Here is a 12,397-nt window from a genome sequence, read left to right as displayed (position 1 = left end):
TTTTTAAACCAATAGGAAATTGATTAAATTACGAGATACAAATTAAAACCTTGTGGTTATTTGTATAAAGTTTTACTTCACAGGCACAAAAGCGTCTGGGCTTTATCTGCATTATATTTTTCCCAACGAAAATCTTGTTCCACAGCCCCTCTGAGGCTCCCTCAGAGAAATCTTTGGAACCCTCACCAAGATATATGAAAGCTTCTATAAATATTTTTAGTTAACTTTATTAAAGATGCCTGTTAATGCTATAATTTACATTAGCTGAAAGACATGAGGAAAATTGTTAAGTGGGTTTTGCTAAAGTTTGTTCTTGTGTACTGATAGCTTGAAGCATACAAAGCAGGACTGCCAGCAAAAGGTGAATTTTAGAAACCTCGGCAGCTTTACAGTGCGTGGCTAATGTAAGTAGAACGTTATCCTGGGCATAAGTTAGTTACTAGAAGGACCTTTCAATGACAGATAAGAGAGGGGGCTGTGTTTTATAAACAGCCTGCAGAGGGGAAATAATAGAGCCTTTCACATGTAAAATACCAGATCAAATCCCTCCCTCTATGGAAAATAGTATTGCAGTCCTGTTCCTCCTTGGCCGTGGTTGCTATTCAAGCAGTACCGACTCCTGTTCCCCTGACACTAACTGGATCTTTTGGAATAAGCATTACGCGATTCCAGCGGGTTCTGCGTTCATGAGTGCATCCAGCAAACTGCTACATACTGAAGAGAGAAACTGGCAAAATATAATACACAGAAAAAGGGGATGGAGGAAAGAGGGCGGCAAATACCACTCATCCTGCTCAGTCCTTGTTCCTTTACCACCTGGCCCACCTTGGTCACCTACTGACCAAGACATTGTGGCTGCTTGATCATGAAATACAGATTAATCAGCCTGTGGATGGGTTACCAGGAGAGAGATTTTGCCAGGCGTGAACCTAAGGTTATGCTAATTATACAAATGTGGACAAATGAGTAAAATCTAACTTTCTCTACAAAGCATTTTCTTTCATTGGGCTGTGACTTTTGAAGAAAAAGAAGACATTCTCTACTTTCTATTCTGACTCAGTTCATCACGACATCACTCAACATTCAGGACGCTTTGCAAAATTTATAACTTGTGAATATTTTAGTGTGAACACTCACCAGTAGTTTGGATATTCAAAGGCGTACATTTTTGTAGCTCTCTGAAAACCGGGTCACTGGCATGAAATTCTGTGTACCTCTGTTGTGAGAATTATAAAGCTTTGAAGAATGACGTAGTTCTCCAGACTTAAAAGTTTGCATCACCTACATTAACACTTACAGGATGTTTTCTTAATGGAGATGGGTGTAGCAGCAGATGCTAAAAATAGGGAGGCCACGTCCTGCACCTCAGCTGGTCACAGAAACAATTATAAGCTTGTATTTCTGTTCCAAAAATCCACAAAGTACTCTCAGCGTAACTGCTGGAATACCACTAGGATGACTGCTCAAACAAGTATGTATTTACATAATGGCTGTGATGTTTTAACTTTTAGTAAATGCTGTGGGACGTAAAACCCATACATTTGGCTGGCTGCAAACCCAGCCACTAATAACAGGGATGGGAAATACTTGTGAATACCTTTTTTAAAGACTTCCGTGCTGGTCTGTCTAGACAAACCGACTAAAAGTATTTATTACCACCCCCTTCTGGAAGATAACACAAGCTTCAGAAGAGGGTCATGTGAGTTTTAGTCAGCCCTCTGATGCCCTCTAGACAAGAAATAATGTATTTAAATACCATTGGTTAGTTTTTACTATATATACAAGCAATAGATTTTTGAAGTATAATTGATCCTGATATCACCTCTGTTACTGCATTAGAACTTTGGCTGTAAAAGTATGCCATTAAGTTTCCTCGCCACAACGTGCAATCGTCTTCATTATCATAATAAACCTTGCTATGTAGTACTCTGCGTGGGGAGAACACTTTGCCAATGGTTACATTCACAGCTGCAAAGTAACTAACAGTTTCCTCCATCCACAGCTTTCAGGCACATGTATAGGATGTGCCCGGAAGGTAAATGCCAGCAGGAATCTCTTTTCCTCCACACTTCCATGTGTGGGCCTGATTGCTGGACAGCCTACACGGGGCTGGGGCGTGCTGCGCTGCGGGGCTTTTGCTGCTGCAGATCCTGTAAGAAATTTAGAAGAGGGAACTGGTTTGGATCGAGAAGCACATGGGTATTTTTTCCTGTTGGAGGCTGAGGATTCACTGTCGGCTACAGGATATATACCTCTACCTGTAAGGCAGATAAAAGAAATTTATCTGAAAACAGATAAACAGATAGTTCGGGTGAAAAGCTATGGGGGGACATATCTGGAGATGGGATCTTCTCAGGCAATCGGGAACATCTGTGCAGGATGTCTCCGTAATGGCAGTGCAGTAACGCGGATGTCATGGTATTTTTTGTTGTATATCTCTATTACACATTTGCTCAGCTTGAGGTCTAGTGTGCTGTCACCGTTGCCAAAGCCTGCGTGTCCTTTGGCTTTACCTTCCCAGCATTGTCATTCCTGGTACGGTTCTGCTTTCCGTGACAGGATTTCCTGGAAGCGTATCAAAGCCATCTTAGCTCTGATCATTTGTTTGGCAGCAAACTGGCTGCCAAAGTACCCGCTCAGATCCGTCAGATTTCAATCACCGGCATGCAGTGTGTCACCAGTCTCTCCAGCTCTGCAACTGGGAGCTTGGCGAATGCAGCTCTTTTGAAAGAGTAAAAGACATCACCATGCTATGAGCAAACAATACTGGAGCAGGAAAATCAAATAAACCAGGGAGTGGTTCAGGCTTCCAAATTTATTCCCATTTCCTAACCTTGACCAAACAGCAACCAAGCATTTGACTTGTGACATTTTTTGCCACCTTAAATTAGCATTTTGAACTAACTTTGTAAATATAAACTCACTTTATTAAATGACAGACAAACCCAAGACATTTAAGTGGAAAATACTCCTTAGGTGGGAAAGTCACAAAAATAATCTTGATTATTTTCTGGAGCTATGAACACTTTCTGTGTTTGTCCCTAAACATCCTTTATTCAACCTCCTTAGCCTGAACCTAAGGATATTTCCATGCAGCATTCATCTGGGACTGTCAGGATTCCTGTATATGGCTCTGTTTTGGCACAGCTGCTTCCTTTTATTTCCTGTGTGTCTCAGTGGGGTATCTTGAACTGTGCTGGGGCTCAGTGCTGCAAGCAGGCGTATGTAGCTTCTCCTCACTGTAGCATTCCACCTCAAAAGCCAAAGGGAGAGGGAAGGGGAAAAAAACCCAAGCTCACGTATGCAACATAAAGTAGAACAACCAGATTCTGCTGAAGACATGATTTGTTTGTTTTCTTGACAAAGTTTTCGAAAACCTCTGCCTCAAAGCCTGCGTTTCTGAAATGAACAGTTGTGCAGAAAGCAGGTGATTACAGCAGGTCTGCATGAGGCGCAGGTGTGTGGGTGTCACATGAGGGGCATGGCTTGTGCAGGGGACGCTAGCCGTCCGCCTGGGAGGTAGCTGTGAGACACTGAGTGCATCAGGTCTGGGACATTGTTCCTGTGCTGCCTCAGGGACAAGTGATCAAGACTTCTCCAAACTGGAGGCCCTTCCCAGTGGTCCTGTGGAAAGTCAGGGACAGCTGACAGGGTGAGGGTTTTTCTTGAGGTGCAGATGATGCACAAGGTATAAAACCCCATCAGCTTTTCTTCCTGCTTTCTGCTGGTCCCTACTCCACTGCTAAGCCATAATCACAATCCAACTGAAAAAGAAACCAGGCTCATGAGAGTTTTTCATTAACAGTTTTGCTGCTAACCAAACCAGCCTTGGTATGATGCAGAAGTCAGTTTCAGAAACTTTTAACTCTTTCCTCTACTGCCGTTGCATTATTTTTAAAACATGATGCTACCCTCAGATGCAAAATAATGTCTAGCTTATGATGATTTTTGTTCATATGTACAAACCCCAGTAAAAAAAGTTGAACACAATATAGACACTGGGAAATATAATCCTGGAATATGTGTCAATAACATGATTGTTCTGTAAAATAATCCTGCCCACGTTTCCCTTCAGAGATCTCTTCCTCTTTACGCGTGTTGTGTCCACATTGGAGACACTAGCTGCACGTGCCCGAGTCTGATTCTCGTCACAGCGGTCTGAGAAAGCAGTCAGGTCCATGTCCACGTCTGTGTCGTGAAAGCAGCCGTCGAAAGCCATTGCTTGCACTGCATCAATACTATACATTCCTAAAGCCTGGCAACAAAGAATAGTTACTCTGCGTCCAGCAGAAGCCATTTTAGTAAATTATAAATAAATAGAACAGGAAATACAGAAAGCTTTCTCTCCAGTGTTGTTCCCTCTGCAGAGAGCATATGGAGAACAGGGCTACCTCACAGTATTGCTATCTTTGGGCCTGCCCCCTTGGGCAGGACATGAACGAGGAAGGGGATACACACGATGAAACACGCATGGCTGATTATTGCCAGCTTCTGGCTGGCAATATGTGCCCCAGCTTCTGAAACAGGAAATCAAACTCTGCCTCTCCTGTAGGTCTGCATTGCTGGAGTTGTGGGAAATTACTTCAGACATTTCCATGAGTGTTTTTTTAATGGGATTATCAAATCGCGTGAGCAACGTATGCACCATTTTTGTGGTTTTCCCCTGGTGGTATTCCAACAAATGAGTTTACTTGGGGGAGTATTCTTGAAGCAAAGGTTTTAAGTGAGTGCTTCATAGAAAGCAAACATTGTGAATGTTTCTGCTTCAGGCACACCTTTCTAAAACTGACCTTGTCATTCATCTGGTCTTGGGACAAAAAGGCATCATTAAACTCATCTTCCTAATTGAAAATGGTGAAGCATGAGAAGGAGAAATAGAGTCTGCTTCACAGGAAACAGGAGGGAGTATTGCTTGAGTGCATTCTGGGGTTATTTCAGAGAGAGGAACATTACCTTGATCAGTGGGTATTTGAGAACAGAATAAAGGTTACCTTCGTGGGGGCAGGGGGAGAATCAGGAGATGTACTCCCTAGCCTCCGCTACAAGAAAAGGAAGGGAGAGAAAGCACAGACCTTCTCAAGATCTCAGAGAGGGTGATACGTTTCCTCCCTTCAGCCAAGTAAAGAAAAGTGAGATACAGAGTTGAGTCACAGAGATGGTTACTGTACTGTTATCACAGTGGTGTATCAGGATTACTCTGTGGCTTCTCTGATGCTTTCTGAAGGCAACAAAACACACAGGATAGTACCTTGCCCCTTTTTTTGAGTTGCTTTCTCTCTTCAACTGTGGTGAGATAGTTCACTGCTGCATATTCGATGACAGACAGGAAGACAAAAAGGAAGCTGATCCATAAATACACATCCACAGCCTTTATGTAAGACACTTGAGGCATTGAGGCGTTTACTCCTGTCATGATGGTTGACATTGTCAGCACTGTAGTTATGCCTGCCGAAGAAAAAGGGGGAGGTTATCATAATACTGGCCAGCTGGTTCTCGTCACCGTTGCTTGGACAGCACAGCTTTGTGAGGGCATATGATTGACACTGCCTTTAACTTCATTGCACAGGCTCTGAAAAGTGGAGCGAACCATGAAGGGCCTATCACGTACAATACTGAAACCAGTAAATCATCTCCCTGCTCAGTGCGTGCAGCTAGAGCTGCGGCACACCACGTCCAAACAGCGGGGACACAACACTGGTGATTCAGCAGCATAAGGAACACATTTCTATGACAGCTTTAGGCACTGCTATAGAGAAGTGAAAGCAGGTTTGTGGTCTTCCTTCACTTCCCAGAGCCAGGGCCTTCGCTACACACTTTCTTGTCCCAGAGAATCGCTAAAGAATCACCAGTTTCCCTCCCAACCCCTTCTCAAATGGTACTTCCTGAGAACATATATCAGCTTGTGTGTCTCAGTCATAACTCCATGGCTCTCCAGAAACACTCCAGCACAAAAACGCTATATCCATTGGAACTAAGAAATATTTTTTGCTTACTTCAGCGTGTCCAGAATTTCACCCTCATCTTTTCAATCTCTCCTTTTATGTGCAGCTGTTCATCTCATTTTGTTTTGCTCTATCTCAGAATAAAACACCCACCAACACATAACCCAAGCCCTGCTTTTAAAGAAATGAATGTAACACTGGCAGTGAAGACATCTCAGTAACACCTGTGAGACAGCACTGGCTGATAGCATGGCCTCCCAGCTGGGTCTTGGTATCGCCTTTCTCCAGTTCTATGCTAGTTCAAGTCCACTGGAACATACAGGAGTTTTTCCTCTCCTTCTCTGCAGGTTCCTTAGGTTGAAGGATGGGGTTTGAAATATACCATATAAGAGGAAATCAATTTATTTAAAATATGTATACTCTAGGCTAGGGAGCTAAGCTTCTTAAACTTTGTTGTTAACATTGCCTATAAATTATGTATACTTATGCTAATTAAATGTGTGTTATTCATAGATGCATAACCTTCTGCAGAAATCCATATATAAATTAAAGAACATGATCAGCAAAACCATCTTGACAGCATTACAAATTACCTACTGAGAATTAAAACTTTATTTTTAAAGGTGAAGTTAAATTTTGTATAAATAAAACGAGTTGGTAGATGCATTAATAAAAGTAGGTAGGAAGTAGCATAATTTGCTTTTAGACTAACAGATTTATGTCTCATGTGTTAATAGCTTTAGACTGTGCCAATAGAAAGGGATCTGAGGCAGCTAGAGTTCTATTTTTTCCTAGATTGATATAGCTGTAACTAAAAATTGAGGGCTCCCTCAGAACACGCAAGTTTGTTTCTTCAACAACGATCATAAAATTTTCACTTGTCTAAGAAATATGGCAACATACAGTTGGCTTTTGGGACTAGTGTCACTGAGAAAAAAGAACAGGAGCTGCTTTACTAAGACCGACTAAAACTGTGAGAGCAGAAAGATGCCCAGCTTACTCTCCAGCTTCCATAGAAGCCTGTGTGCCTTGCACAGTTATGGCACCAAAGCAAACGTTTTCAAGGTTCCTAACAAAGAAAGGCTTTGCTACATAGGACAGGTCAGGAAACTGGTTCCAAGTTAGCAGGAAGATATCAAGTGTTTCTACAGAGAAAGCAGATTTGCAAAGCTTTTGGATAGATTGTACTATGCCTATTAAGTATCTCTCATGAACCATGGATTTGGGGAGGGATCTGACCTCCTGTTCCTACCCGTTACCTGGCTGGGAAGGGGAGAGGAAAAAAACAACCCAGTCTTTGCAAACACCCACCCCACCCCTCACCCAAAACCAAAAAGGAATTAAGTAAGATTCCACACAGGGAAATCTGCATTATCATTCTTTTTTCCTTCTGTGGTGTATGAGCTGTTTTCTAATATAGCAAAGCCAGTCAGAACAAACATCCCATTTCCAAATGTAGAGGTTGACAAAAGGAATTTGTGGTAGTGACAACAGTGGTAATAATAGTGTTTTTCAGGCAATTACCTGATGTATTTGCTCATGTCATGTGTAAATAGGAAGCTAAGGTAATTTCAAAACCTCTTCCCTATCCATTCTATGCTTCCCAAAAGAATAAACATTAAAGGTTTACCTAGTGATACCCTGGCAGGAACGGCTCTTCTGTCAATCCAAAATGAAACCCAGGACAGCATCACCATCAGCATGGCTGGGAAATAGGATTGTAGGACAAAAAAGAAAATATGTCTCCGGAGTGCAAAGTTTATAAAAAGTCGATTGTACCAACCTATTGAAAAAAGAGGGAGGAACAGGTTGGGGGAGAAGAGAGCTGTGTTATTTGTGAGCTCTGTTCACTGGCCCCCTCCTTCCATTAGGAATGGAGTAGCCACATCAGTAATAGTAAACGCCTAAGAAATTTTGCCACCACCTTGCTTTTATAGAGTGCTTTACGAACTGTCCATCGTACCTCTTTAAAATACTGATGCCTTGGGAGTGAAGCATCACGACTGCATAAATAAAATACTGGAATATAATTAAGGTTAGGAAATTTAAAAAAATTAAAAAGTAAATAGACTTCAAGTGAAACTGCCGGCTGAATACAGAGAGAATATAATTGCCCAGTCCAGCCAGGACAGTGAATCCAACACCCTGCCTCCCCCAAAAAGCTGCCTGCCTTCTCTCATGCTACAAATACCCAGCAACAAGCAGCACTTCCTACGGTTAGCCAGGCTTGCCTGCCCAGCGTTGACTTTAGAGGAAAGGGTGCCATCTAGTGAATTTTGGGCCACACGCTCTCTGTGCAGCAAAGCATGTGTGCTATACCTCCTGCGACGGCGGGGGAAATCACTTTACAGTGAGGTGAAAAGGCGGCAAAAGTGGCTGCTGTGCAGAATCTGCCTGTCCCGTACAAATTGAGACATCAATGAGCCTGTGTTGGAGCAGTCAGGCCGTCACGAAGAGCGACTTTATAAAAAATAATATCTCAGCAATAACCACATCTAATATTAAACATGCTCTATGTGGTCTCAGCTGGGGAGAAGGTTTTTGGTTTCCAAAATGCTTGTCTCAAAAATGGATCGAAATTGTTGCTCCTTTGGAGGCCAAGGAACCCCAAAAGCCTAAATGCTATGCATGTGGAGGTCACTGAGATTCAAAGGAAATGATATGCAGAACCTAAAATGCATAAGGTTGCTCTGTGAGCAGCATTTTTGTCCATTTTTTGCCTGAGACTCTTCAGGGGGGAGGTGGCTCCCATTAGAGTTGTGCTGATTGTTCCCCAATAACTGCTGGAGGTAGGGTCTGTGTCATTTTCTTCCCGCAAGAAACAAAACAAAAGAACAAAAGAAAGTGGAACCTCCTGCCTGAAAGGACCTCAAAGCCAAAGAAAAGTGTGTGTCTACAAGGGGCAGTGTTCTAATTAACAGATATGGTACACACATTATTCAGGTACTTCCCAGCAGTCCCTGCGACTTTAAAAAAGTCTTTCCTTTCACCTTTACCCTGCTGAGTAAGCTCATCATCAAAACGTCTGCATGTATGTGCTAAGTAGTTACACTCTGCAAAGTCAAAGGGGCTGTGAAGGTGTTGCCAAGGCCTGGGTACGGGGGTGGTATGAGGTTGTGCTGTTGTGCACAAGGATGTATTTGCTTGCCTAAGTGTTTTTTGATGAGAACAGCAAGGCAGAAAGAAGCCAGCTGAGTTCCCAGAACCCAGTTTCAACACAGTGAAAGCAGTTTGGTGGAAAACATGCCAGTCTCCTTCTTTGAACAAGGACAATTTTGGCATAGCTCTCAGCAAGGCAGAGTTACGATAGTAAGGTATCACTCGCCCCCCTCTCACATGATGGTGGCTCTTGAAAGCTGGAGCTCTGTTCTTAGCTTATACACAAGCAAGAGATAAGGATGAAGAACCTGATCAAGCTGTCAATTCCTCACTGCTTAGGCTGCATCATAATTTAAACTGGAATTACTGCATTCAGTCTCAACCACTGCAAGTTTGAATAGCACATTTTTAAATGCAAAAAGAACCTATCCTGTAGGATTTGTAGCTTTCCTGTATATCTTAAATGCTTTTTCCAAAGTGTTAAGCATTTTATCATATTATATGGAATAATTTCTATTTTATTAATCTGCCTTGTTATAAAGGGCAATATCCACACTGAAATGAATTGACTGAGACTGGAAAGTACAGTAGCAAGCATGCTGTTTTATCTGGTTAAAAATGTATGGTTGGACTACTTACATGGAGAAGTATTTCAAAATCTATAGTTGCATGTACATATACAAAGAAAATAAAACCCACCCTGCATGAAATCAAGACCATAATAAACTCCTAAAGCCTTGTGCAGTCTCCCAGAAAGTATAGTTCAAGATCTACAGGGAGAAATAAAAATCTGTCTGGGGCAGATAGCTGTATTTAAACAATATAGCACTGACATAAAGGGGCTTTTTTCCTGCAACTTTATGTATGAACATGGAACATTAAGCAAACCATGAATTAGACCTCAATAGGTTATAAATGCTTTCATGCAGAAATCTTACAGCTAGTAGACTTTTAATGACGTTTTACAGCTCAGAAAAAATGAGATGTTAGACAATAAAACACACTGGGGTTCCTCTTGTTTGCTTCCTAGTACTTGACCCTTTTAGGGTTTGCATTTTCAAGCTTTTCTATATAACCAGGACCCAAAGATTCTTGTAAACCCAATATTCCAGTGGCTTTCAGAGAAGCACCACAATTTTGCAAGAGCTCACAACAGCATATATTTGGTTGTTGTGTATTTTTGTCAGGTTCTTTTTGTCAGATGTTAAGTTACAAGTATTATTATGGGCTCTTCTTCGCGTATCAATAAAGTGTTACATTGGTAGTATAAAAAGAACCGAGGACCTAGGCCAACAGACCAGTGTGATTGACAGACCTTATTTTAACTGAGATCTCTTAGCAGTAAAAGTAATTTATTAGCAACAAATTTAAATCTGAAAGACATTCTGCACGACTGTGTCCTATGCTTCTCTCTTTTAATGAGAGGGGCTTACTATACCAGTACTGCTGTAAAAAGCTAGTCCACTGGAAGCACTGAATTCTTCGATGAAAAACTGGGAGAGGGAGATGTGCTCATCTGTGCTCAGGGACTTGTTTCCATGTTTCCAGTATAACATCAGATCATCTTCATTGTATGCATCTATGAGAAAGTAAAAACTAAATCACCTCTTCTGCTGGAATAATGCTTCTGTTTTCTCATCTTAGGGATAGGAGAACACTCAAACAATTTGGGAAAACCCCAGAGAAACATTTTTTTCTCATCAATTTGCCAGTTAGTTGACATGGATAAAATTTGCAAAGACCTTATCCCATCTTGTTCCAAGTAGAGCCCAGTCCTGCGCTCTGCTAGCAGCTTACCTGACAGATGAGGGACATGGGCATGCTCAGGGTCACAAGGCACATAGGACCGGAGCGCTGGAGCTACTACACTGAGCAGGCTGCCTGAACGCTGGGGATCTGTTCTCTTTTCCAAGACTGAACGACAAACCAGCATCCCAGTCTTACTCATAATCAGGTAAGAATAAATTCTGAGATATCAAAAGGCTCTTCAAAACAGAATTACCTTTTGTTGTCCAGCTCTACAGCTTACTATGCACAACTGAGTCAGGGATGAGAAAGCAGACATTTCACAGTAACACAAGCAATCACTTTCATTTTTCCATGAGGTCAAATATTGACATCTTATTTTACTTTCAACTTACACTCTTTTTCTCAGAAAAAAACAAGATTTTTGACAGAGGAAACATTTTTAGATTTAGGTCTTGGAATATCAAGCCAGTGGAAACAAAGCAGGGTGCATCATGGTTTTTCTGTCTTCCCAAAGCTCACTGAGTTCTGGAAAGATCCCAAACTGGCCATAGTGTAACATGTGCCAGTTGAAGGGTTCAGGTCACACATCAAAATAAGTGGAAAAGGTACTATGAACAAGATGGAATGGTGGTAAGCACGCACATGTGAAGAACAGGTATGAATTAAACTTACAGCTTTCCAGTTCTAAAGAACAGTTCTGAGTGTCCAGAGGAAACCTACTGAAATCCATGAAACACATAGCAGAAACTGTTATCCTGCAGAAAGGAACAGACAAACAGAAATTAAATTAACAATTTCATACTTTCTTAGGGCTGTGCAGTTAGATTTGTGAGATCCCCAACCAATCAGCTGTTTAGAATCCTAACGACTAAATTTTTCTACTTTTTTTAGATGCTTCTAAAATTGCTTCAAGATGGTGAGATAAAACTAAATCAGTGAGAGAACCACATTTTTTAAACATAAACAGTCTTTCTTATTAAGTACATTTCCTTCAATTTTAAGCCCTTTACAGGCCTGATCCTTCATTAGCCTGTCGCATGTTTTGCTTTGAAGGGTTACACTTATGAAGATTAACAAGGAGAGTTCACATTTCTTGACTGGATTTCTCATAGACTGAAGTAGATAATATTACAGATTAGAGCAAATATTATTCCCACTGCTATTTTCCCAGCTAGAGTGGTTAAAATGTTTAATTGCATAAAAAGATAAGCTGCAATTTCTGGAAGCCTACTCTCCTCTTCAAGACCATGGAAATGCCTTATACTCTAAATTGCTTAAGGAAATGTAGACAAAGACATTATTTTGCATTCCACCTGCTTTTTCACAGATGTTTAGAAGGTAAATGTGCCTTGACATTTTAACCAATAAACAACAAAAAAAGCTAGAGGCAGCAATTTAAATATGGTAAATATTGCCAAATTTCCCTTTCTTGTCACAGCTTGCATGTCATTTGATGGTTTAGTTTGATTTTTTAGTTTTCCTGAGCTCAGTTGTACAGGGATTTAAGTGATAAGGCATATACCTGGGGGGGGATATATCAGTGATCTTTGAAAACTTGTGACAGGTAATCACACTGTGGCTGAATTTTTAGAAGTGCAAGATTTTAC

At 41.3% G+C, this 12,397-nt stretch overlaps 1 protein-coding gene across 1 annotated transcript in view; it reads right to left on the bottom strand.

The window, feature by feature from the left end:
• Positions 1-3,771: 3,771 nt before the first annotated feature.
• Positions 3,772-12,397, bottom strand: part of GABRR3 (gamma-aminobutyric acid type A receptor subunit rho3) — a 29,565-nt gene continuing 20,939 nt past the window's right edge. The window contains exons 5-9 of the mRNA XM_075081959.1: positions 11,463-11,545; positions 10,480-10,620; positions 7,573-7,725; positions 5,249-5,445; positions 3,772-4,255 (exon numbers count right to left, since the gene is read on the bottom strand). Coding sequence (XP_074938060.1) covers positions 3,953-4,255; positions 5,249-5,445; positions 7,573-7,725; positions 10,480-10,620; positions 11,463-11,545 — 877 coding nt within the window. The 3' untranslated portion in view covers positions 3,772-3,952. The remainder of the gene's footprint in view (positions 4,256-5,248; positions 5,446-7,572; positions 7,726-10,479; positions 10,621-11,462; positions 11,546-12,397) is intronic.

This window comes from Phalacrocorax aristotelis, chromosome 1 (genome assembly GCF_949628215.1).
Source record: "Phalacrocorax aristotelis chromosome 1, bGulAri2.1, whole genome shotgun sequence".
NCBI lineage: Eukaryota > Metazoa > Chordata > Aves > Suliformes > Phalacrocoracidae > Phalacrocorax > Phalacrocorax aristotelis.
This window is presented reverse-complemented; position numbering and strand designations above follow the sequence as displayed.